Source organism: Alexandromys fortis, unplaced genomic scaffold (genome assembly GCF_014885135.2).
Source record: "Alexandromys fortis isolate MF-2015 unplaced genomic scaffold, M_Fortis_MF-2015_v1.1 scaffold_7, whole genome shotgun sequence".
In the NCBI taxonomy this organism is placed as follows: Eukaryota; Metazoa; Chordata; class Mammalia; order Rodentia; family Cricetidae; genus Alexandromys; species Alexandromys fortis.
The window spans coordinates 4176080-4202433 of NW_026067920.1; the positions used below are offsets into that span (position 1 = coordinate 4176080).

General features: G+C 49.9%; 2 protein-coding genes across 5 annotated transcripts in view; one reads left to right on the top strand and one right to left on the bottom strand.

The window, feature by feature from the left end:
- The window catches only part of Cfap99 (cilia and flagella associated protein 99), a 45629-nt gene extending 27972 nt beyond the window's left edge, over positions 1-17657 (bottom strand). The window contains exons 1-4 of one of the 3 annotated variants that reach the window (XM_050141359.1): positions 17573-17657; positions 9521-9649; positions 1392-1536; positions 309-403 (exon numbers count right to left, since the gene is read on the bottom strand). In XM_050141359.1, the coding sequence (XP_049997316.1) occupies positions 309-403; positions 1392-1536; positions 9521-9634 (354 nt within the window). In that variant the 5' untranslated portion in view covers positions 9635-9649; positions 17573-17657. The remainder of the gene's footprint in view (positions 1-308; positions 404-1391; positions 1537-9520; positions 9650-17572) is intronic. The other 2 variants (XM_050141360.1, XM_050141361.1) reach the window with 2 other exon arrangements.
- A 464-nt stretch (positions 17658-18121) lies between these two features.
- Positions 18122-26354, top strand: part of Zfyve28 (zinc finger FYVE-type containing 28) — a 93199-nt gene continuing 84966 nt past the window's right edge. For both annotated transcript variants that reach the window (XM_050141356.1, XM_050141357.1), the window contains exon 1: positions 18122-18242. In XM_050141356.1, coding sequence (XP_049997313.1) covers positions 18204-18242 — 39 coding nt within the window. In that variant the 5' untranslated portion in view covers positions 18122-18203. The remainder of the gene's footprint in view (positions 18243-26354) is intronic.

A 26354-nucleotide genomic window follows, 5' to 3' on the forward strand; every position in this document is an offset into this window, starting at 1 on the left:
CATCAATTTTAAATTCCTTGTCATAAAAATGAAGCCTTTGCTTAAGATAATTCTAATTGCTTATTCATCATGGGGTATGTGCAGGTAGAAAAGCCGGTCCTTCATAAACCAACCAGACAGTCAGAGATAGACAACATTGTACTATACAGGGCTGTCAGATGGCATTAAGCAGAGAAAAGATGAACCTGCCAGTTTCTCTAGCTAGAGGACAAAAAGTGGGGTCGATCAGATGCACATCTGCCCCAGATTCTTGCCTTCCTGGTTGGTAACCTCAACCGCAGTACTGTGTTGGGGGCAGTGGCGCTCACCTTGCAAGTCTTGGGCACAGGCTGGGACTTGATGATGCTGCAGAAGAGCTGGAAGCCGAGCTCATCCAGCTGGAACATGGCCAGGTAGCATATTACTGGGGAGAGAGTTTGGTGTGAGGAGTGCCCAGCTGCCCTGCAGAGGGGCTCTCTGTGTGACCTTGGGAGAATTCTGCAGCTGCTGAGAGTCTTACAGGCCCCTTGTTCTGTCAGGGCACACAAGGACAGGCCCATATGGCAACTACCACTTCATGTACAGTGATTGTAGAACTAGCCACTAGGGGCTTTTGGCTTCCACACACACATTACACTGCATTTGGTTAATTCTCAGAAATGCCAGAATTTCTCTGGGCAAAAGTGATATCATCTGCAGTTTTGTCGATTTTGTGAGCTGAGTCATTCTGAGTCTTTGGGGATGGAAGCTTCTCTGATGAGGCTGTGTTTCTGTCTCTGAGCCAATGAGGGTCAGCCCAGTTTTGCATCTGGAACCAGCTACCTGTCTCAGCCTACCAGTGTGCACAGCCCTCAGCTCTCTACTCCTGGGCCAGCATCAAGGCTGACAGCAGGTTCTACGTCTCTCTACCCTATGGTAGCACCAGCCACTGCCCACAATAGTCACCATGTTCTGTGAATGTGGACAGTGGTCAGAGGTGGCTCTCATATTTAATCTTTCCCTGGATGATCCAGACGACCATATGCCTAGTCTCGCCACAGGTATCAGGGTTAAGGTCACAAACAGACCTCAAGAGCTACGTCATTTGGCCCAATCTGCCCTCAGGGGCATTCTCTTCCAGATAAGTGGCTGGGGGAGGGGCAAAGGCTGCACTCTGTTCTCAAGACCCAGGTTTCAGTTTCCCCATGAGACAATATATCTAGCCTGGGCCACATACTTATGGGTACATGAGAACCAAGTGAGAGAAAGCAGCAGAAGCATGAGGAGCCGCCTCCTGTGTCCAGAAGCTTGCCGCTTGTTGGCCTCTTTCAAGTCAACCTGTCAAGGTCTGTGGCTAGTTTCCTCTCTAGTCCCTGTCTGGAGTGGGCAGCAGGCCTGGGCCTCATGGACCTGTGGGTAGTGAATATACGCACCCTCAAAGAGGCTGTAGTCGGCCCATAGGCAGAGCCGACCATCCCGCTCATAGAAGGCATCCACCACGATGGTCAGTAACTTCTGGTATTCCAGGCAGCCAGACAGAATCTCCAAAACAAAGGCAAGCTTTTGGGGGTTCAAAGTCTGGAAAAGAAAGCCAGGAGAGAGCCCTCAAGGACCATGAGATCAAGGCCGAAGGTAGGGGATAGACACTCCTACATGGCCAGTTAATTCAGCTCTCCTAGAGCAGTGGGCAATGACCACAATGACACGACCCCACAATGGCAGGACCCCAAGGATGAATGAGGACAAAGTGGGTGCAAAGACAAAGACACAGAAGGACAAGCATTATGCAAATATTCTTCTATAAGAGGATAGGCGAATCCATAGAGATAGAAAGAATGGCCAGCAAATGACAAAGGAGGGTATGGGGAGCCAGGCAGCTGCTGTTTCATGGGGATAGAATTTCAGGTCAGAAGGTTAGAGGGCTATGGAGATGCATGGAAGTGATGGCTACACAGTCCTGTGAGTGTGCTTTGTGCCACTTGAAAACAGTTAAAATGGTCAAAATTTATGTCATGTGCATTTTACCACAAGGAATTAAAAGGAATTCATATAAAGGTTTTCAAATGAAGAAATAAAACATTATCCAAAAGAGTGCTGCATGATCAAGGGAAATCTGTGAGAGCTTCTCCGGGATAAAAAGCAGGATTGGAGCTCCTAGGCAGCAGTAAGAATTATGGTCCCTTAGCCAAGCACGGTGTTGCATGTCTTTTAATCAAGGCACTTGGAATAAAGGCAGGCAAAGTTCAAATCCATCTGGTCTACATGAGATCCAGGTATATTAGGGAGACCCTGTCCTGATTGGGGGGGGGGGGGGGGGGAGGGAGAGAGAGAGAGAGAGAGAGAGAGAGAGAGAGAGAGAGAGAGAGAGAGATACAGACAGATAGACAGACAAATAGACAGAGATACGGATTCTGAATTTCTGAATTCTGTCTCCTTTGGGGAGGGAGCTGGGAGCTGGTCAGGCAGGGTAGGGCAGGGCTGACCTTTCTCACACTTTTAAACAATTTGGTTTTGTGACCAGTGTCAAGACTTTCTACCACTGTGATTAAAACAAATCTGACAAAAACAGTTTACAGGGGGCTGGAGAGATGGCTCAGCAGTTAAGGGCACTGACTGCTCTTCCAGGGTGTTAATTTGGGAGCATAGCCTCCAGGCCCTGACTTGGGAGTTGCACTGCTCTGGAGTCCAAATCCCAGCATGCCATAGGGTATTTAAGTGAGCTCCTAGAGGAGAAATGTGGTTTTCGGGTCTGCATGGGCTCCCTGCTGTCCTGTCTCCCCGCCATGTGCTGGGCCACCTGAGAGCATCTTACTTAATAAAACGATGGGCATTTAGATTTGGTTTGATTCGACCTAATTGGATTTTTTTTACACCAGCAGAGCTGCTCTTTCTCTTATCACAGGGAACCTGGGTTCAAATCCCAGCACCCACATGCAGCTCACAACTGTTTGTAACTCCAGTAACTGACACTCTCACACAGACACACCTGCAGGCAAAACACCAATGTACATAAAAGTAAATAAACTAAATAACAAACAGTTTCTAGGTAGAAAAGATTAGTTTGGCTCATGGTTTCAGAGGTGGTAGTCCACAGGTAGCTGGCTCCAGAGTAGAGGGAAGCTGATCATCATCTCATGGTGGCAGGACGCAGAGAAGGCTGGAGGCGGGGATATATCCTCCAAGGCACCCTTTCAGTGACCTGTTTCCTCAGGTTCCCACCAGCTCTGAATAATGCTATCAATGAAGCTGTCCACTGACAAAACCAGAGCCCTCAGGATCCAACCACTTCCCTACCTCTGAACACTGCACTGGAGCAAGACCTCCAACACAGGAGCCTTTGGGGGACAATTCAGACCCAAATGATAATATGACCTGTGTGTGACACATGCTAATTATTTTATAAAGTAATTAATTTTTTTAAATTAAGGTTTGAAAAGTTATTAAGTTGCTTTGGAGAAGGAAAATGAGTATTATCTGCTTGAACCAGCACAGTGCTGAGAAACTTGGTGAGACACTTGCTGCTGAGCCTTTCTGGAAAAGCAATTTGGAAAACAGGTTTCAAGAGCTTTATTTTTGTGACCCTTTAACAGAGTAAGTGTGCTTCAGGGAACTTAAGGAGGCCTCCCAGAACACAGAAATTGTTCACATGCCCTCACAGGGGAAGAGGTCTAAGCAGCACTGAACAGGAACAAGGGTCCATCAGCAGGCAACCAACAGGTCAAGCATCATTGTTGCATCCTTCATACCAGTACGATGCAGCCATTAAAATGATGCCATGCTAAGATTTACACGGGGATGACAAAAGAGCGCCACCCACAGCAGAACCACCGGCTACGACTTTGGTGGCCGCAGAATGTATCTGCCACTCCTCTCTGCTCCTCTACACTCACACTTCTCTAATAACTTCAGAATTCGTGAGTTTTCCCGCCGCTGGCTACCCCTTTTAACAGATCCTGCCTCTGTCAAAGTACTTTCCAGAAAGGCTGCATCAAAAAGCCTTACAGCAGCCGGGCAGTGGTGGTGCACACCTTTAATCCCAGCACTCAGGAGGCAGAGGCAGGCGGATCTCTGAGTTTGGGGACAGCCTGGTCTACAGAGTGAGTTCCATGACAGAGAAACCTTGTCTCAAAAATAACAACAAAAACAAAACCAACAATAAAAACAAAAAACCCTCTGAGTTTCCATGGCACCCATTTAAGGAAAAGTATCTCTTTTACTAATTTTTAGCAGTGCTAGAGATTAGAAATGCGCTCTAGCTGAGACACACACCTCTACCGATAACACTGGTATCTCAATGGTTTTAGTTTTCAAATTACACGTAAAAATTATTTTGTGTGCACGTGCATGCGTATGTGCACTCCTGGGTGTAGGCATACATGGCTTGGCATACATGTGGAGGTCAGAAGACAATTTAGGAACTGATTCTCTTCTTCCAGCATGCATGTCCTTCATGTCAACCTCAGGTCATTGGGTTTGACACTATGAGCACCTTCACTCACCAAGCCATCTTGCTAGCCCAGCCCTATTTTAAGGGTTGTTTTCTCTCCTCCTTCCAAGACAGAGTTTCTCTGTGTTACCCTGGATGTCTTGGAATCACTATGTAGACAAAGCTGTCCTTGACTTTACAGAGATCCATCTGCCTGCTTCAGCCTCCCAAGTGCTGGGATTAAAGGTGTGTGTCACCACCATCTGACTCATTTTTTTTTTTCCGAGACTGGGTTTCTCTGTAGCTATGGAGCCTGTCCTATAACTAACGCTTATAGACCAGGCTGGCCTCAAACTCACAGAGATCAGCCTGCCTCTGCCTCCTGAGTGTTGGGATTAAAGATGTGCGCCACCATCACCCAGCTAATTTATTTTTAATGTTAGAAGAATAACAGGGTAATAGAAGAGTCTGCAGACCCAGGACACATCCCAAGTCATGACATAATTTCCCTGTGAGTGTCATTTCTGGTACTGCCCTTGCTTCCCAGGACTACAAGAAGCCTGAAAAGGCATTCTTGAGCCTGCTTGCTAATACAACAGAGTGTTCAAAGGGACACTACCTTACCTTTGCTTCCCTGATACCTACAGCACTAAGATGTGCCTGTTATGTGTGGCGGCAGCAATGCCAGGAGAGGTTCCCTGCAGGGACAGCCCTGGAGGAACTGGGCTGGCCCCTGCCCCTCCACCCTTCCCCAGACTCTCAGCACAAGGTTCTAGCTGGAGTCCCAGCCTGTTTCCCAGGTTCCTTTTGGAACACATCTGGCTACAATATTTCCACTGGCCACTATTGTTCTCAGCTCTGCTGCTACTCTTCCTGACATCTCAACTTTTCAGTAAGCGAACACCTTGGGCTTGTTCCTCCATGATTTACAAGTACTCCCAGGTGACCTGGTCCAACTGCAGGCTGAGAATATGCTGGCCCTGAAATGTCCCCATCACCAGTCTGTACCTCTCCCTGCACTCCAGAACCCTCTACCTGGCTGTCTGCTTGGCCTCCTCACTTGGAGTCAAGTGTATGTCCACTAAGGGCTCTGCCGTTAGCCTCCTGAGATTGACCCATGTTCCCAGTGCTCAGGCTTTGGCCTGATATCCCAAGTGCCCTTTCTGTTTCTCTTCTTGCCCTCCTTGATCTATCTGCCTTCGGTCCAGATATCTAGAGGCGTTACAGTTCTGTTTCCCAGCTGATTCCAAATCCAGGAAGGTTGATGGTGAAGGCTAACCATCATACCCCCTCTTCAAAGTTTCTCACAGTTCCTGGAGTCCAAGAGAATGGTGCCAGCTCCTGCATGGCTTCCAGTAAGGGCTTTGTGCTGCTCCATATACGGCAGAGAAGAGGAGGGCACCAGGTATGTACAGAAATTAAACACAAGAGCTAGCCTTGCTTCATAACAACATACTCTCTTGCTAAGGCCAGGACAAGAACTCACTTGGGGAGACACATTCAGTCTTGAAGGCTTCACCCCCAAGGACTGAATCATCTCTCCCAATGTCATCTTCAAACACTGTGGTCCTGAGGAATTCAGCTTCAGCATGAGATTTGATGGGGAAATCACCTTCACACTATAGCGAAACTTTTATATTAGTACGTGCAATGGATTCTCACTTATATGTACTTTTTACATAATTTTTACTTATTATTTACTAGATGCAAACCAAGCTTCCTGGAAAGTCCCTAGAGAGAGAACCAAATGCTACTCTCTGCTTCAGTCCTGGGACTGGCATTGAGGGAGACTTTTGCTGAAAACGGTTTTGAGCCATGGAAAACACTGGATATTTTAATAAATATTAATGTGGGACACATTTCCTGTGTGACATTCTGTATAACTTCCTTCCTTCCTTCCTTCCTTCCTTCCTTCCTTCCTTCCTTCCTTCCTTCCTCCCTCCTTCCCTCCCTCCCTCCCTCCCTCCCTCCCTCCGTCCCTTCCTTCCTTTCCTTTTTGATTTTTCGAAACAGGGTTTCTCTGTGTAGTCTTGGCCGTCCTGGAACTCACTCTGTAGACCAGGTTGATTTTGAACTCGTAGAGATCTGTCTGCTTCTGCCTTCCAAGTGCTGGAATTAAAGGCGTGCTCCACCACCACCCAGCTATTTTTTTTTTAATTTTTATTTTATGTGTAAGTGTGTTTTGCTTGTGTGTATGTCTGTAGTACACCATGCACACGCAAGCACTGCCTATGGAGGCCAGAAAAAGGCATCAGATGCCCTGGAACTGAAGTTATAGATGGTTGTAACCTGCCCTGTGGTGCTGAGAACTGAATTTGGGTCCTCTGGAAGAGCAGCCAGTGCTCTTAACCACTGAGCCATCTCTCCAGTCCTCTCTCACCTAAACTCTTGTACAAGCTCCATTAGCTTCTTTCTTCCTCTTCTGGCTGCTTGCCCCAGAGCTATCCAGCTGCCTATGCTTTTCCTGTTAGTCCTGCCCTGCAGGATCTTTTTATGCTCATTCCCTCTTGTCTACAGTCTGGGCTCTGCTCTGACCTTTCCCTGCTTACAGCCAACCTCCCCATGGGCCAGCTATATAAGCTGAATAGCCAGGTCTGTATAGCACACAGGCCTTGTTGGACTTCCTGCCTACCACTCTCAGTCATTAGCAAGAGCCTTGTGCTCCTGGGGTCTCATCTTGGTAGGTCCCTCTGCCCCGGAAGCCCTATCCCACTTCCAGGGATCTGTTACTCCTCAAAGTCAGAGTTTTCCTCACTGCTTGGCTACCTAGCGTGCCTACGAAGCCCATGTTGCCCTCTCCTTTGCCCCTAGTCCCAGGTGGATTCCCCGAGTACTTAAGCATAGCCTGTTCTTGCCAGGCAAGAGGCTTCTGAGCACAGGGAGAGTCAAGGTGGTACCCAGGGACTGACTCCACCTGAGTCCACCTACAAAACTCGGCCCTAGATCAATGCATCAGTGATTTTATGCTTACTCCAAAGGGTTGGTAACTAATTAGGAGTCGAGACAGAAGCCACAGGCTAGGCCGCCAGAGGTGCCAGGGGACTTCACACTTGAGTGGATGGGATCCCTTTACTCCTGCACTCTCCCCAAGGCCCAGCCAAGTTGGCCCAGGCTACTGAAGCTGGATCCACACTCTGCACAGCCAACTATAACCTAGTTTCATCTTCTCAGACAGCGGCTCCAAATAAGGATATGTCCACACTAAGAAGAGCCTAGGGCACCACACACTTAGGCCATCTGCCCACCACATGCTCTGCCCTGAAGCCTTCTGTCAGCCTTTGCCTAGTGGTCTAGGGATTGTGCAGCTTTCTGGCAGGTGGCATCTCCAGCCTTGACCTGGCGGTCAGTATATTCCAGTGAGTTCTGGCAGCTGGAGATAAAAGTATGTTGTTAAACTGGGTCAGTGCCCAGGCCCCCATCCACCTTGGCTTCAGAGGGACTTTGGCAGAACCTGAAAGGACCAACATCTGAAGCGGGAGTTGCGTCTCCGCTTGAGATGGAGCTCAGCTTCCTGGGTATGTCAGCTCCATCCACTGTTGCCAACTTGCTGGGTTGCATCAGAGTTCTAGGCTTCTCATGGAAAAGGCACACAGATGGTCACGACTTTGTGATTTTCCAAGTGACAACTAGGACTCATTTACAATTAATCTATTTGTTGTTAATGGAAAAATTGTCTCAAACCAATTATGAGAACTAAAACTCAGTTCTCTGTGGTCACCAAAGAATAATGACAATGACTTCCCTCTGCCTTGCTTGAAAGAAAGGGCCCTTCTTTTATCAAGGCCCTGAATGGCTTCGCAGCCCAGGGAGTACGCTGGGTGTTCCAAGTGGGTGGCGATAGCGGGAGTGGCAAGGACAGTGGGAGGAACAAATGGACTGTTCAAAAAGCACCAGGAAGGCAGTATGGCCGGAGGAGGGGATGTGAGGATGGGCGGGAGAATGAGGAGGGCACAGTGGAGCTGAGGGGCTCTGCAGGAAGGATAACTACTGTGTCACATCTGTGGGGAGATCAGGAAAGAGGGGCGAGAGGGAGCTTCGGCAGTGAATAGGACGATGGCTAGACCAGGGCTGAGGCAGGGGTGGGGGCAGGTGTAGGCCTCACCTGGGCCAGGCAGGGCTTGATGACTAAGCTCTTAGTGGATACTCACGGGAACCTAGAGGACATATATCCTTAGACGGTGTTACTTAGATATTTGTGCTCTTTACCGTTGAATGCGAGAGTCTAAGGTTGGGGAAAGGGGTCTGTGCTGGAGCAATAAGCAGGTGGGGTGACTTCTGAGTACCCTGACAAAGAGAAGTCAGAGCCTCCGGGGGTGGGGAAGGGGACTCAGAGCAGTGTCCAGAGATCCAATCAGAATGTTGCAGTGCTGGTGTGTGGATGACAGTGGGGCAGAGTCTGGAGCTGCCAATAGAGAGGGTGGCAAGTCTGCTGGGGGAGGGGTGTGCTTTGGAGAGTTAACCATCCAAAACTGACTTGGAAGTACAGCTGCCATTGTGACAGGCTCAAGTTGGACATTGCAGTGATACGCTATCCCTGTCTGCCTCTCTCTTACCTTCTGCAGGGGGATACACTGCTGTTTCTATCCTGGATGTCTCTGCTTCCAGAACCTTGACAGCAACGTTCTATAAAATTTCCCTAGTTTCAAGCATGTTGTAGCAATGCTCAAACATTGAACTGGGGTCTAAGGGAGGTGGACAAGCACCAGGTGGAGGCACTTAGGGTCCAAGGCAGTTAGTTAGCTCTTGGAGAAGGCCCAGACTCTCTCCCGGAGTCCTCATCAGCTGAGCACAATCCACCAAGAACTGTGTCCATAAGCAAGTCCCTACTTCCCCCACTGTTGCTGTCCACAGGATCACAGCTTTCCCTGTGTGGGGACTGGGGCTGCTTCTCCTAATGCACCATGGGAGTTTTGTAGCTCTGGGTAGAGCCAGGACCGATGTGCATTCTGAATGCGGGGAGCCCTCTCATGGCAAAGGGGTGCCTCCACAAGGACCACCAGTCTTCTGATGGAGTGCCTAGTCTCATACTTCTCCCCACAGGAAGGAATGGATCTCATGCTGTTTGCTGGAAATGTCAGGTGACACATGTCATTGATGTGGTCTCCCAAGAAACCCCAGTGGCTACCCTGACCCTACCTGCTGTAAGGAGGCAGCTGCCGTCTCCAGGAACTGTTCGGGATTGTCCTTCTCAGGCTTAAATTTGTCAAGTTGCTCTATTACAATCTTGATGCATTTTTCATAGTAGGTCATCTTTTAGGCAGAGGCCTGAAACAAACCCACACAGATCACATCACCCACGACCTCTGAGTGTTGGTGTTTGGGTGTTGGCTGAAGTGGTTTGCAGGACCCTTACCCACCCCAGAAGGAAGTCCCTAAGGGTTCTGGGTTTGAACCGTGAGAATTTCAGAGGTAGGGTTTGGGCTCGGGTGAGCTCAAACACACTACTTGGTTAGTTTTTCTCAGGTCCCGGCCACCCAAGTGATCTGTTTGGTCGTGGCGAGCCCACTTCAGGTCGCCTCTTAGCTCCAGCCTCTGCCCTCTCTGCCCTACACCCAGAGTTCCATGGCATCCACCAAAGCCCAACAGCCATGCTGTGGGTGGAGTGACCCCCAGGAGGGGCTCAGGTCAGAAAGCAGGCCTCTGAAAATCCCTCAGTCCAGCTGGGAGGGGTGGCTAGGTTTCAGCAGGCTCTTCCCAGAGCAGGTGAAGAAGACAGAAGAAAGCGGAAGGCTGTGGAGTTCCCAGGAGCTGTGCCATGTGAATAGCAGGACCCATGCTCACAATACAATAAATGAAATAACAAGAAACATTCAAGTAAAATAAAAAGGACATAAACTGGAGAAGAAGGGCTGAGCACTAGCATGCATCCCCCTTCGTGTTTACTGACTGTGGATCTGACATGACCGGATGCTCCAAGCTCCTGCTGCATCGACTTCCCCACCATGAAGGGCTATATGTTGGACTGGAAGATAAACAAACCTTTTCTCCCTGAAGTTGCTTTTGTTAGTAATTCAATTTCTTTCTTTCTTTCTTTCTTTCTTTCTTTCTTTCTTTCTTTCTTTCTTTCTTTTCTTTCCTTCCTTCCTTCCTTCCTTCCTTCCTTCCTTCCTTCCTTCCTTCCTTCCTTCCTTCCTTCCTTCTTTTTCAAGATAGGGTTTCTCTGTGTAGTCCTGGCTTTCTGAAACTCACTCAGTACACCAGGTTGGCCTTAAACTCACAGAGATCCCCCTGCCTTTGCCTCTGAGTGCTGGGACTAAAGGGCTGCACCATCACGCCCAGCTGCTTTTGTTAGTATTTCATCATAATAACAGGAAACGAAACCAAGGTCCTCAGTGTAATGGCCAGTTCCGGCTAGTCATGCCAGGCCCAGAGGCTGATTTTTGAAAATTAGGAAGCTTTTCTAAGTGGTCAAAATGTCATAAATGAGAATTTAAGAAAGACAAAAGGGGAAGGAAGTAGGGACATGCTCAGAATTGAAAGATGTAGCTTTCCAGAAGGGTGAGGCCTCTGAGGGTTCTGCAGAAGAAGAACTCATATAATCTGAGTAGGGTACCCCGAAAGTTTCCAGTAGAGATCAGGATTGCCAAGCAGCCTCATGCCTTAGCACTCCAAAATCCAGAAGGTCACCTGTCAAAGACCCTGCTTGACCTCTGAACAAATCTAGAGGGGAACAGGCATGGATCTGGGAGGCTGAGGTTGAACCCAAGGGAGTGTGGTTGTAGAGGAGATGCAGATGGCTTTAGGGTGGCAGCAGAGGAAGAAAGCAGGGTTCCCCTGCTGTCTTTGGGGGAACCCCTCCGTGGTGCTGCCTGGGAAGCTTCACTGAGGAGTTAGGGAGAAAGGCTGGAAAGACTTTCACTGAGGGTCAGAGTCCCCATGCACCCTGACTGCATTCTGAGCCAGTTCTACCACAGCTGGGGCCTGACAGGGCTCCCAACACAAAGGGAGAACCAGTCTCTCTGAGAATGACCTCACAGAGTCTGCAAACAGCTTTGAAGCCCTGGACCACGAACAGGCACTAGGGACACAATAAGGAGGCTCCATGGGCACTAGGGGAGGCATAGCTAGGACTCTATCCTTGCTCAGCCATGATGACAGGCACCAGGACAACCTTTTCTCATGCTTAGAAACCCACAGGTCCATTTCATGGTAGATTCCTCATGGGCCAATGGGGTCTTGATCAATGGGGCAGGAGGAGACAGTAGCCTTCTGTCTTGGACAATGACAGATTATTCAATTCATCGCACACAGATCCACACCTGTCAAGATGCAGCAGGTATGATGTTGGGTATGGTGAGAGGTTTGGGGCTGACCTGCTTCCTCTGAAGCCTGCCTCCCTGGAGATTGTCCATTAAAGCCATCCTACCCTATAAGGAGCATCTACTGTTGGAGGTCTGGAAGGCCCTGAGGGCTCCTATGGTCCTCTCCCTCTCTTTGGTCACTCAAGTTATTTCTAGTGAGCTCTCTGGTGAGAGACTTGACTACATGCTAAATGAGCAATAGATGGGCTTCATGCCCAGTGGCCATTTTACCCTGTCTGAATATGGCTTCCTCTCTCTGGGAAGGACAGAACAAGCCAGACACTTAGCTCTGCCTACATGGGTAGATTTAGGCACATTTCTGGACATTACTTCATGGAATTGGAGACCCGTGGCTTCCCCTCTGGCTTTGTTGGGGGTGCTCTGTGTTAAGTGAGCCTGGGACCTGGTGTTATTCTGGCCTGGAACTAGAGCCCCCTTTGTGAGACCACATCTGCTTGGCAGTGCCCTGGAGGTCTGTACCTGTCCTGTCCTGTCCTCTTGACTGGTTAGTCCAGTAAGCTGTGATGTCATTGGTCATGCATGACCTTTGCCCTCCTTCTCTGGAACAGCTCTTGGGGGCCCTTTGTTCCACTTTGGATCTCTCCTAAGTGGAAAACAATCTCAGACACTCCAGGAATCTTGGCTAAAGGCAGCTCTGTGGGTGTGGGGAGGTCCTTTTTTCTCGTGTGTGTGTGTGTGTGTGTGTGTGTGTGTGTGTGTGTGTCTGTCCATCGAACTCCTAGTTATCAGTGTCTTGGTGACAAACAGCGGCACTGTCAGGTAGCTCTGGAAAGATACCCGTCTCTACAGGTTTCAGTATGTGCTCCAGAGAAACATAGTTTTTCTCAGTCAAGGCAACTAGTGGACAAAAGACATGTGTTAGGTTCACAGCAAGTGCTGGCCCTCACTACCCATGCCACAGAAGTCATACTGGCGGTGGTGGGGTGCGGCTGCAGACTCCTCCAGTGTCAGATACTGTGTTCATGGAATCCTTCTCTGGCCTCACGTCTGAGAAAGAGCATGTGTCTAGGTGAAGCCTTAAATCCATTCACTTGCTCTCCCAGCCTGAGCCGTCCCAATGCACCAAATGTGAGCTCCTGAGAGGGTTGGGTGGGGTGGGAATGCAGTGGGCCCTAGGCCTTTGACCCTTGCTGCTGTGGGCAGAATGGAGAGATGAGGTCTCAGGAGTCTATTCCCAGGTTCTCAGTTGTTGTGGGACCCAGAGGGGCCTCAGCATGTCACTAGCCCTTAACAGTTCAAAGTCACAGCCTCTGACCCCTCTTCCTTTACTGGGGTCTTTGCATATGGCTCCTTTTTCTTCCCATAAGTTAGGTGATCTCTTTACATTTAGCTACATGATGACCCACCAAAGCATGCCTTCTTTGCCCGAGATTCCTTTCTGGAAACCTCCTCTGATAACAACTAAACAGTCATTAAGCCAGGGTTGGTATGGTAAGCAGGGCCCTGCTCTCACCCGAACCTTGCCTAGGCCGAGAGTGATCTGTGAATGATGAAGGCAAAAATATAAAAAGGCGTAAGTACCCTAAAGCAGCCCCTCATCTAATCTGGAAGATGTAGGTGGCCAAGACAAAACCAACCAAAAGGGCACACTGACTGAACTGAGGGCCTCCACCATGTGGGCTTCTGTCACTGAGCTCCATCCAGAGAGATGCAGTAGGGGATCAGGAAGCCCTCATCGACTTTTTTAAAAACACTATTTTTTTTTATTCTTTCAGTTTCACACATGGAGACAATGTGTTTTGACCATATCCATCCCCACATGATGACTTTGCTCAATACACTTCAGTTTTATTGTCTCATTTAATTGGGGGCTAGATACAGTGATAATAATTTTGTAAAGAAATAAGAACAAAACCCATGTCGAGGAGTTTGGAGTGGGGAATCTGCTTCTCTAACCCCAGAGAACTTTCTTTTTGGGTTCGAGGCCTGGCCTTCGAAGCCTCCCTTGATCCCTGGTGAAGATGTGAAGTAGAACAGAGCACACAGAGCACACACACACACACACACACACACACACACACACACCCCAGGACTCAGCAGAGAGTTTATAAAGATATGCTGTTGAGTGGTAGGGGTGGGACTCAGCCGGATAGCGCAGCCTAAAACATACCATGCCTTGGAGTCTACCTTCAGCACTGAGGAAAACAAACGCAAACCAAATTGCCTGGAAACAATGTCGAAGAGTGAGCGTCTTTCTTTCATGTGTTCAAGGTGCCGTCCACGATGGCAGGGGAGTCAGTGCAGCAGCAGCTTGACAAACAGCCATGTTGCTTTCACAACTAGGAAAACAGAGGGCTGGATGCCTCCCAGTGCTCCGCTCAACTTCTCCGTTTTATTCAGTCCAGCATCCCCTGCCCATGGCATGGTCCTGCCCACAGTTAAGATGGGTGAGTCTTTCCACATGTGTTAAGGTTATCAAGATTATGCACCCATCTACCTACCCACCAGACTGGAATGTCCAGAGGTCTCTTAGGTGGTGTAGATCCTGTCAACACCAGTCATTATTAGATACTCTGATTTTCTTTTTTTTTTTTTTTTGGCAAGTTTCCAATCTAGAGGGCTGAACTTATGTGGATGGGCTGTCCAGTCGTGCCAGGGAGAAAGGACTGCTTCCTGCTCCCCTACTGTGGAGCCTATATCTCTGCAGAAAGTGTGGGTCAAACGCCCTTGACGGACCTGAGTCAAGGAGGACCAAAGGAATCAGTCCAAACACTTCCAAATCCAGAGTGGACCTTGATAGAAGGACACAGAAGGAATGAGTGAAAGAACCAAACTGAAGGTGGGAAGGAGCTCTTGAGAGCCTAGCCTATCTCTAACTATCCAGCCTGAGCCATCTGGGGCAGGGGTGCCTTGCAGGGACCTGTACACCCACCTGTGACAAAGAGCAGGTGCACTGTGAGCTCAGAGAGAAAGGATTCGTGGATCCTGAATCCCCTCTGAAATCACCTAAAACGTAGGCAAAACAATCATGGTTTGGGTAGGAAACGGGCATAGCCTCAGGCAGCTCTGAGCACCTCAGCTTTACTGATTTCTGACTCAATTTTAGTTTTGTTTCTTCTTGTTTATCTTTGTGTTGGAGAAGGTGGTCTTGATGTGTGGCAGAGGCCGGCCTCACGCTCTCCACCCTCCTCTCTCTGCTTCCTCAGTGCTGGGATAACCTGCCCACAGAGCCACACCTAGAGCCCGTGCCATTTTAAAAGTCTGCTTACTCTGAGTGCTACGGGCAGAACCCGGCGCCTCTCCTGCATTAGGTGGTTAGGTGGCTGCTGAATCGCATGCTGAGTGCCTCAGCCTTTAGCTTATAGGTGAGAACTGAAATTTGGTTCCTAAGAGGATATATATAATCTCCTTCTCTCATCAGGACTCAGGCCTGTCACTTGAAGTGACCTGGAAGGCAGGCTGAAGCAGAGTGAACTAAAGCAAGTGAGGAAGGTTCATTTCTGTCAGATAGAAATGAGTTCAACAGCCTCAGCCATGAGATCCCAAATTCATGTTACTGAAAATACGCTCCTGTCCCGTGACTAAAGCCACTCTGTTAAGTGTGGCTACCAAGCCATTCTCCTTGGCTTTCTCTTTCCTCCCGACTCTTCCTCAGACCTACTGCTGCCTGACTGGACGGTGACATTTTCCAGACTCCCTGGAAGCTGGCTATGGCCATGCGTACAAGTTCTTCCATCTCTGAGAAGTCCTAGAGGATAAACTTTGGGAGTGTTGGACAGAAGTGGAGAGCCATTCCTTTCTTATCTTTTCCAGCAGGTTTGTGGGCTCAGGAGGTGATGGCAAAAGCCAGTGCAGCCATCCTCAATCCTGAGGAAAGAGGTGAAGGCTGGTAGCCAGAAAAACTGGTTCCAGCTGTACCTCCAGGGTTACCTCTTCACACACGTCTTGTATGGACACAGAAATAATCTATGATGCTGGAATCAGTTGTTGCTTGTAGTTAAGCCTTATCCTGATATATCTACCTCCCTGGGGTCAGCCTTTATCCTGACCATAACTTCCAACCACGAAGCACAGAAACTAGACAGGAACAGCTCCATGCTTTGGAGTTGGCTAATGATGCACAGACCTCATATAACTTACTAATCCACTATTACAACTTATTATCTGTGTGTTTGCTCAAAGTTTTCACTTGGAGAAGATTGTGGTTTTGGGAGAAGCATCATTTTTTTTAAAATTGTGTTTATTTTTATGTGTGTATATAAATAGGCGCACACACAAGCGTGTGCATTTGTACGTGGAGGCCAGAGGACAACCTTCAGCGTCACTCTTCAGGAACTACCCACCTCGTATTTGAGACAGAGTCTCCCGCTGGCTTGGAACTCACCACCTAGGTTAGATTGTCTAACTAAGGAGCCCCAGGGATCCACCTTCTCTGCCTCTGAAGTGCTGGAATGACAAATGTTTGTTACCATACCTGGCCGTTTTTAAAAGATTTATTTATCTTATGTATATGTGTGTTTGCCTGCATGTATGTATGTACACCAGAAGCATGCAGTGTCCATGAAGGTCAGAAGAGGGGTTTGATTCCTTGGAACTGGAGTTACAGGCAGTTGTGAGTAGTCAGGTAGGTCCTGGGAACTGAACCTGGATCCTTGGCAAGAGCACCCGGTGCTTTTAACCACAGAGCCATATTGCCCCATGACTGGCTTTTGTGTGTGTGTGTGTGTTCTGGTAGACTTGTTAATAAGGCAATAAAGCAAACTCTTTATTAATTGAGCTATCTCTGCAGCCCCAGAAGCAGCTTTTATGATGGGAGAGCATACAATTGTGGACATGTTGACTTTAAGGTGGTCTGTTAGTTGTACAAATAGTGAAGAACAGGCAAACAGGTCTGAATCCCAGCATTTAAGATAGAGGGGGAAAAAACCTGTTTACAAAACAGTGTGGTTGCCCTGAATCACCCAGGAATGGGCAGAAGAGCAGCTTAAAGGAATAAATAAGTGGTGGGCCACAAAGCCGGGCAGGTCCAGGGCTGAGGGAAGATGCAGGAGCTGCTGGGGCAGAAAGAGGGTGCATACGCTGTACCACACAAGAGGCAGTCAGTTGGGTCACCTATTGCTAATAGTAAGAGAGAGATAAGAGCTGAGACCCATCATTGGATTTAGCAGCTCCGAAATCAAGGAAGACTTTGGTCAAGTGCATCAGAGGAGTGGCTGGGAATGTGTTCAAGAAAGAATGGGTGGAAAGGAATTGGAGCTAGGAGACACCTCCATAGGGGTTTGCTTTTTAGGGCAGAAGGGAGGGGGAAAATCAATTAGAAACACGAGGGGAACATCTCTCCCGGGGCTGGAGGGCTGAACTCCCTTTGAATTTAATGAAATAGAGGTCAGAGAGTCCGGGGAGGAACAGGAATCCTGTGCTGGGTCGGAGGTAATCCCTGTCATTGTCTCATTTCAGACCTATGGGAGAGGTGGCTCTGGTTGCGGGTGAGGGGAAAGAAAAACTTGTTGGGGGCAGATGCACCTGGGGGCTCTTGGGATCTACTGCCTATGGCAAACGCTCCTTGTCTGTGCATGGGAGCTTTAGGTGGGATCACACGTTCTCAGTTGAATTCTTGGCATGTGATAAATTCTCAGATTTTTGACTACGTTTGTGTTTGTGTGTTTACAGATCCCAATTATGGCACTGCTAGAAAGGTAATGCATCACGGAAAAATTATCTTTTTAAAAAAGGTACCATTTGTTGTGGCGATTAAAAACGAAGTGGTGGAAACACCCTACCTTTAATCAGGGAGGTGGGAAGAAGAACGCAAAAGTAGTCTGCTAAGACCAGAAAATAGTAAGCAAAAATTTGAGAACTGGAGTTAGTGAGGATGGGCTGCACTTGGATTTCTATGAAGGCCCCTCACCCTCACTTGCCTGCCTACCTGCGGGACGCCAGGCTTCCACAGGCTTCCGTTTGCCCCCGTGTCGTCTCTCCAGGCGCCGCGAGCCAGAGCCCTCACCGGCCAGCGCCCGCACCCGCAGCTCGCCTGGGCGTCGTTTAGGCGCCGTCACCTAGCAACGCCAGGCAGGCTCTGCTCGCGGTGGGCGCCGGGACCTGTAGTTCGGAGCCGCCTTCCCTGGGTCCGCGTCCCGGGCGGGGTGCGGAGTGGCGCTGGGCGCGGATTGGTGGCCTCACTAGGCGCGCCCCACCCGCCACTCGCGGCGGGCCGGGGGCTTGTGGCGCCGTCGGCGCATGTGCGGCCGTGACCGGCGGAGGTGCGGGGTGTCAGCAATCCGCGAGGCGCCGCGCGCCCAGCCCGCGCCTTTCCGCGCGCCCGCCCGCCCGCGGGTTTGGGTCGGTTGCGCGCCGCTAGTTGAGCATCCTTCCGGCCGCGCACCTGCCCCGCGCACCTGCCGCCAGCTGCTCGGCGCTCGGCTAGGCTCTCAGGATCAAGCGCTTGCTCTAGCCAGTCCCGGCCCTGCCTGCGTGTCCTCCCCGTGCCGCAGCCGGGCCCGGGCTCAGCGCTGCGGAGGGCGAGTGCAGTACGGAGCGCGGCCCGGGCCGGCGCGGCGATGATGAACAGGTTCCGAAAGTGGCTGTACAAACCCAAGGTGAGTGGTTTCAGTTGCGGACCACGTCCTCCGCGTCGCGCTTTTCCCGGTCCAGTTCCCTTATCCTGCAGGTCCCTCCTTGGTGAGACAAACCTCGTTTCCCTGGCCCTGTGCAAGTCCCCCTTTCTGGTTTCTGCGATGCCCCTTTCCCGGATTCTGCGACTTGGACAGACCGTGTACCTGGCGCGCACTGACTGTTCTTTGGTAAACCCAGTACTAGACCGGGGTTCCTTTCCGGCTTGGGTGTATTATCATGTACCCTCTTTCTCGTCTCGGCCCCAGCTCGCACTCATTAGTCCCAGCCTGCGTGCTCAGAACCCCTACTTCTCTTGGTTCCCTCTTGCGGCACCGCAGATGCCCCTTCTTTTTTTCGCACCACAATTATTCTGGCCTAGGATAGTGGGCCTCCCTCCCACCCTCCCGTCGCACTTGTGAGCCGTCCTTCTCCACACTCCTCCAATCCCTTGGCTTTGGTCAGACCCTTTCTTCCTGTATCTTTAGAGAGCCCACACGCCGCGGTTCGGTCCTTCCAAACTGGACTGATTCGACCTCGGTTCACTTCGCATCCCTATCCGGGTACGGTACCCGCCCGCACCTTTTTGGATCTCTGACCAGTTCTCCGTTTAGTCGCTGGGTTAGGCTCTTGGAGCCGCAGCCTCTGCGGGCCGGAGGTGCGATTTGCCAGCCGGCGCCTCTCTTGGCTCCACCGGGTCGGGTCCCGGCGGCGCGACCCGCGTTTCGGCAGCTGCGCCAGTCGCACTGCGGGCACTGCGTCCCCGCCACTTGCCTGGGGCTCGTGGTCGGAGCCAAGACCCGGTGCGCTCTGCTCAAGGCCGGGCGGTGCAAAGCTGGGGTCCAGCAAAGGTCCAAGACGCACCCACAGCATCCAAAGCTGCGTGCTGGGGGCCCGCAGAGCCAGAGGACGTCAACGCTGGAGGTCTTCAGGGGGTTACGACCTGGGTGGGGTCACTGCAAAGACCAAGGGCGGGAGCAGAGCAGCGGCTGCTTGCTCGTGTCGGAAGTCAGAGGCCTCCTTCTCATTGGTCCACCCAAAGAACTGACCCTTCTCCCGCCGTGACTAGCCACTTTTTTTTTTCTTGGTTTAGGGTTCCTGTCCCAGACTCCGTGAATGATCTCTCGGGAGTGGGGTTTTCTTAAAATCATGTCAGCTGACGCGCGCGTTCAGGAGAGACATTCTGTTTGGAAGACTGGCACTTGAGGCTTGGAAGACCTCAAATGATCATGTTTTTTTGGCCACTGAGGTCGGGAAGTTTTTCCTTGGGTTGGAGAGTGTTGGGGTGATGGCTTATAGAACGTGAGGCTGCCTTTGATCAGCCCTGGCCTGGCCAGAGGGTATTCTGGATTCTTGCACGCAGGTGCAGCAGCGGTTTGGTTTGTGCTCTTGTGGGGCAATTTTATCAGGCTCTTTCGACCCGGGCGATGGGTGTGGTTTGAGCCTGCTTGTCCTTAGCCACGCCCTAGACATCTAGCCCTCTTTTTACTGCAATCCCTTCCATGTGCTCAGTCCTTCCTGCTGTCTCTTTGTGAGTCTGCCAGGAGCTGCAGCAGCTCCTGCACGGAATTATCTGTACAAGGAGTGTTTTTCTTTCATTTGAGCGACTTTTTAGCACAAGAAAAATAAAACCAAACAACAACAAAACAAGTTTAGTGATGAACTTGCAGGGGGGAGGGATTTGCTTTTACAATAACATGACAGGGGGCTGTTTGCATGCTAAGCTACGTTCTTGTCTCTGGGAATGCTTTCGGGGGGCGCTGGGGGTGTCCAGGTGTCATTTCCAGCGGTGCCATGGAGGGAAAAGTGTGTTCTGTGGCCCACTACCTTAGTGTTTGGAAGGGAAAGAGCAGTGCCCGCAAACCCCATTGATTTTCATCTGTAGCTGTGGATGAAAGTGGCCTTCCCTTGAGGTTGAGCCCCAAAGTTAAGGATCACACCCACAGAGTTCCCTGTTTTCGCAGGCAATTACTTTCTAAATGCAGCCCACGACGAGTGGAGAGTTGAGTTGGTAACCTTGGGTGATTCAGCCCAAAGTGGGGTCCTGTTTAGAAGGGAGAGGTAGGTCAGATTTCTCCCACTGCAGTCCTCCTCATTGTCAGCCCTCAGAGCTGTGGGATGCTGTCCTTGACCTCTGGACTTGAGCCACAGCTCTGTCTCAGATCTCTGCTCTGGCCACAGCCGTCTCTGGAGCTGGTGCCCTGTGGTCAGTCTAATCATGAGCCATCTCTTGTTCCAGATCTGTCATTGAACTTCAATGTCTTGATTGTTTGAAGCATTGGCTTGTGTTATGTCATCCTTGTTTTTATTTTTCAAACCAAAGCTCAGATTTTTGCCTCCAATTATGAACTGAATTTTATGTCTCCTTCTTGCTTGATTGAACATATTTTGGCACAAGTGAGCACAGAGTTGGCCCTCAGAAGATTCTGGGTCTGGAAGAGTTAAGTGCTAGTAGTCCGGAGGAGACTGTTGCTGACATAATTCCCTTTCCACTTTCCTATTTAGACCTACTATTTAAACCACATTGAAATGGAACTCCTGCTTTAGTTTAAAACCGAACACACACAGACCTTGTTCATTACATGTGGTGGAAATATTATGAAAAATGCTGTTATTCCTACATTTCAAAAAAGCAATGGGAAATGCTTAGAGAATTTTTTTTTTACATGATACAAGTTTTGGTTTCTGAAGCACTAAAAACTACTTAAGTTGGATGAAAAGCATACCCAGTGAATAGTACAATAGATGATGTTAAAATGACATTTTCAAGGCATTTTATTTCTATTGATTTTCTTTTTTTCTTTTTTTTTTTTTTCGAGACAGGGTTTCTCTGTGGTTTTGGAGCCTGTCCTGGAACTAGCTCTTGTAGACCAGGCTGGTCTCGAACTCACAGAGATCCGCCTGCCTCTGCCTCCCCCAAGTGCTGGGATTAAAGGCGTGCGCCACCACCGCCCGGCTCTATTGATTTTCTTAAGATAAGCCTTTGAATAGGCTCCTTTTCTCCCTTGATAGAGACCTATCAGGCTCACGGTGGTATTCTGACTCCGGAGGCTGCGAGGAAAAAGCAGGCGGAGGCTGCGAGGAAAAAGCAGGCGGTAGGGGCTCAGAGGCTTTTCTTCCTTCCTTCCTTTCTTTCTTTCTTTCTTTCTTTCTTTCTTTCTTTCTTTCTTTCTTTCTTTTTGTTGGATTTTTCGAGACAGGGTTTCTCCGTAGCTTTTTTTTTTTTTTTTTTTGGTTCCTGTCCTGGAACTAGCTCTTGTAGACCAGGCTGGCCTTGAACTCACAGAGATTCCCACCCCCCCCACCCCTCTGCCTCCCGAGTGCTGGGATTAAAGGCCTGCGCCACCACCGCCCGGTGCTCAGAGGCTTTTCTTTGGAGCACTTTGTGCAGGCAGGGGCTTTCTCAGAACATATGCTTCAGAAAGGCGAGGCAGTTGGTGCCCTCCTTGGAAACAAGGGTCTCATCTTGTTCCTTGCTTGGCTGTGACTTTCTCTGACCGACCTGGGTGGATATTGCTGGCTACCAGGAGGGAGGAGGTTGGTGTAAGGTGGGATCCTAGACTGGAACCCTGGCTAAGCTGGGATGTCTGGGCTGTCATGGTGAGCTTATTGATGCGCATGGAGGATGCATTTATAGTTTCCTTCTTTGAGGAGAAGCTGATTGGCAGGTGGGTGGTGCTTGTCAAGGGTATGGGGATGGTGGATGTGGTGTCTAGTTTCCATACTCAGCCATGTGCCCCACAAAAAGCCTTCTTGTTTCATCTCTAAACCTCTACCAAGGGAGCGGCTGTTGAGCTGCATGCCCGCTCCTTTGTTGTGGAGTTTCCGTGCGGTCCCTCACTGAGTGGCGTTGAGATACTGTTTGCAAACATCCAGGGTTCATATTACAGATGAGATCCACAGTTAGGGCCCTTTCAAGGTCTCACTCAAATGTCAGCCCACTCTGCACAGACCATCCCATTGGCTGCCTGTCACTAGCCTCCAACTCACATGCCCCTTGACTAGTGGCCATGGGTATGTGGTACCTGGAAGTGCAGTAGTGGGTGGGGCAAGTCTAGGGCTGGGACAGGAGAGTAGTGGTTCCTGTCATCTGCCTCCATCCCAGACCCCTTCCAGAGCCTTTATCAAATTCAGCACTCAGACTGTGGCTAGGTAGGGCTAAGGAGCTTGAAGTGGCTTCTTTGGTCTCCTCCAAGCAAGATCTCTCAGCAGGAAGCTGGTCTCACTTCACAGGTTTTCCTGTGGTTTCTGTAGTGGGAGTGTGGGGCCTCACAGCTCCTGTGACTCTGCAGGATGAGGGAGAGGCAGTGCTGCGGGCAGGGCCGGTGTTGTTTCGGTGGGACTCTGCCATTGCTCAGGCTCTGTTCCCAATCAGACTAGCAGGCTTACTGGAAATGTGTGATGTGGTTTCTGTTAAATGGGCGAGTTAGAGCTGGCAGTCCTGAGCTTCACTTAATTGTTATTTGGAGTTGGCATCCAGGAAGGTCATGTGGGTGTACACTCTGCCCCACACTAAATGGGGCAGTGCTCACTTTCATTCACCCTTAAGAGGAGAGATGGTGTTTAAATCAATTTTAGTGCCCGCTTTGATGCACCGAGAATGCCCAGGATAGCAGCTATGCCTCTCTTAGTAGTGAAATGCATGCTTAAGAGCCCATCCTTGCGACACACTTCTGACTTGTCAGAATTGACAGCAACATGGTGCAGGTGTGTTCTGTGCCCTGCAGAGGTGTGTGACAGTGAGGTGATCCCAGATCAGAGAGAAACAGATGCTTACATTTCAGTGAGTTTTAGAAGTTCCTCTCATTTTAAGTTGTCCTGAGTCTTTGCTCTGACCATGGCTTCTGTGACTATGTAGCACTGGATCCCGAGACAAGGCAGCAGAGGCTGCCTGGTCCTGGTAGCGAACCCTTGCCCTAAGCCTCTTAGCTCTGGGCCTTAGTTTCCCTAGCTGTCTGGTGGAGGTGATGGGAGCTGCCATGTAGAGTTTCTGGGAGCAAAGACCCATGGTGGTAGCTCCGCCACAGCTAACTTATAGATAGGATAAGAGGGTGTGTCTCACTGCAGGAGCCCAGAGGCTATCAGAGCCTTCAACTGCTTCTGTTAGGTTCTCATGAGGGTGAAAGAGTTCACAGGGGCACACCGCCACTACCACTGCCCTTTTTGTTTTTGATGCCAAGAGCAGACCCTGGTACAGATGACTCCAAGAATCCCGAAGGACTTGGAGAGTATAGCATGAGGCTACATGAATGGCAGTCACTATGGCAGTAATAGGTCATCTTGTCAAGCCTGGCCCCAAGTCTCTCAAGCTATCCTCCCATGGCTTATGTCCCTTGCTTGGTGGCTGGAGGCTCAGGATCCAGAGTAGGACCCAAAGGCTGCAGGGCGGCAGGTCTCGCGAGGACAGGAGTCTGGTATAGTGATAGCGGTGGATTGCCGTCTGCATCCAAGTTCATGGTTGGCCATGCTAGGTAGGTGGGGAGACAGGTTTCTCTCAGTCAAACCCAGAGGTTTGGGTTGTTTTCTTTAACATTTAGACTATCCCGGTGGACTTCACTTTTACAAGAGATGTCGTGGAAAGGACGAGCGAGCTTGGTGCAGGCTCACAGCATGAAGAGGCAGAGCCGAGGCCTGTCAGACCTCAGAGCTGGGACAGAAACCATTGTTGTCCTCTGCATGTCAGCAAAGCCCCATTCCTGCAGGAAGGAAGTGTGGCTGCTGTCAGCTTTTAAATGGGTCCCATTTGGCTAGACAATTACTTTTGTACTTTCCACAGTTGGGTTGCAAAGAAACTTAGATATTGATGGGCAATCCAAGTGTTTGAAGGGGAAAGACAAAAATGAATAGATTTTTTTTTCAAGTGATCTGAATAGATTAAGGAGAAGTAGAATAGAACATTTTCTATTATGGTAATTTATGTAGAGTAGTTGGGTAAGATGAATGGATGGTTTTTCCCTTGTTGTATTTGAAGCTCTTCAATTTCTCATTGTTTTCATCCTCGCTGGAGGCAGGAGGTGGCAGCATGGAGGTCCTCCCAGCTCCACGCGGCTCGCACTCTGCCTCTGCTATGGTGAGTTTCTCCATCGGGGCCCCACTCCCCATGCCAATAAGACAGGCTGATGCATTCGCTTCTCAGGGAGATTGGAGGCAGTAATCGTCAGTGTCTGAGACTGTTCCAGTTATTTTTAGGAATATTATGACTGCAAAGCCATCTATGAACATTATCAACTGTAAATGTCAGTTAGGCTCCTTTAAAGGGCGCATTCATGTTCTTGGCAGTGCCATGAATAGTAAACAGCCTAAAAGTGGGGATAGCCCATTGTCAACAGAGGAGTGCGGGTCTTGAACTCAGGTCGTCAGTGTTGGTGGCAAGAACTTTACTCACTTAACCATCTTGCTGGTCCTATAGCACTATTTGAGGTTAATAGACAATCAAAGAAAAGATGTTTGGTCTTGGTCCTTGAGGCACTTGCTGTTCTGGTTTCATAGCTGATACCCACTCGTCTGGAAATGCTCCCTGCCATCCCTGCTGCTGGGGTCACCTCTGGGGACAACTCTGAGGAGAATCTTTGCATCCTTCTTAGCCTCTCTGTCTGCTTGGGCAGCTGTGGGCCTTCACTTGGGGCTTCTAAAAGATGTAAGTGAAGGGATGGTGTGGCTTGGATTGATTTTTACTGTTAATTCCATCAAATCTAGACAGACAGAAAGACTGACAGACAGACAGACACACACACACACACATATTGCTCTGCTGAGTGTAGCTTAGCTCCATTGCAGTCTTTCAGGAGTAGGATGGGAACAGAGGAAATCTTGATGTTGTTGGGTCACGTGGATCTTGAGTTAGGGGGGCAAGCTTCAGAGAGGTGACCCTTCAGCTGGGATAGTGAAAGGACAGACAGCAGTGAGCAGAATGACCATTGCAAGGGGCACCTGAGATGTAGGTGGATCTGGCTGTATTGGTATCTGTGTCTGCAGCATTAGGTATGAGGTGGGGACCGTGAAGGAGTCAGCTCTGCCTTTGGGCATCACTCTGGGCTCGCTGGTGAAAGAAGCATGCCTGGCAGTTGAGGAGGCGACTTTGGTGCAAGGACAGTGGGGGCTCTTTCTTGATGGAGAGAAACGATGGACCAGGAGTCTGAACAGGGGTGGGCAGGGCCTGGATGGGGAAGGGGAAAACTAGGGGTGGGCAGGACAGGAGTTGGAATTTGGACTGGCATGTTTGAAGGGCCAGGCAATACCTCTGAGAGGAGGGTAAAAGGAAAGCACAGACTTGGCTCCTGACCCTCGGATAGATATTGTAGCTGGACAGCCTTACCTTACCACAGTTGTCTGGAAATATGAGAAAAAGACACAGGGACAGGTTCTGAGTTCTGACCTGGCAAGAGAGGTTAATCCTCTAGATCTAGGAGTAAGAGCCAAAGCTGGTGACATAGGCCTGGGTGGGGTGGGGAGGGTTCCTATGGAAGCTTCAGCTGGCAGTATCTTCCAGGGACTGAAGCTGTGGCTGGGCAAGATGTCCAGGGGATGACGTTTAGCCTGGGCAGGATAGTTCAGCTAGACCTCATGGTTCCCCGGGGGCTGGTGAGGTGGCTTCTGAGCAGTGTTCTATGGTTTCTCATCCTGATGGAAGCTCAGCTGAGACACCCCCCTCCCCAGTACTGGATATGGAGCCCAGGGTCTGTGTGTACATGCTGGGGTAGGCTCTCCTACAGAGCCCTAAGCCCTAAGTGGAGATGTTCTGAAGGGAGATTTTGGGTAGCAGAGCAAAGGGGGCATTCCCAGCCTCAGCATGGAAATCACATAGCAGAGCATCACTGTGAGGGCACTGAGAGTACCAGTCCTCTCTGGTGGGAGGCTGTCAGTCTCTTCTCTAGGAGGGCACATTTTGTGTGTACACAGAGATATCCTAGGAAGCACTTGGAGTGTTGGCTTAGGCCGAAGGACGGGAGGTTAGGGTTGGGGAGCCTTTTCAAAGGGTATCAAGTGGGATTTCAGGAAAGAGAATGGAGTGGAGGTGTTTTAGCTCATGGTGTTTCCTGAACTGAGTGATGGAGTGCAGTACCCCCAAATCCCAGATGGGTGAGTGGTACCAAAGACGT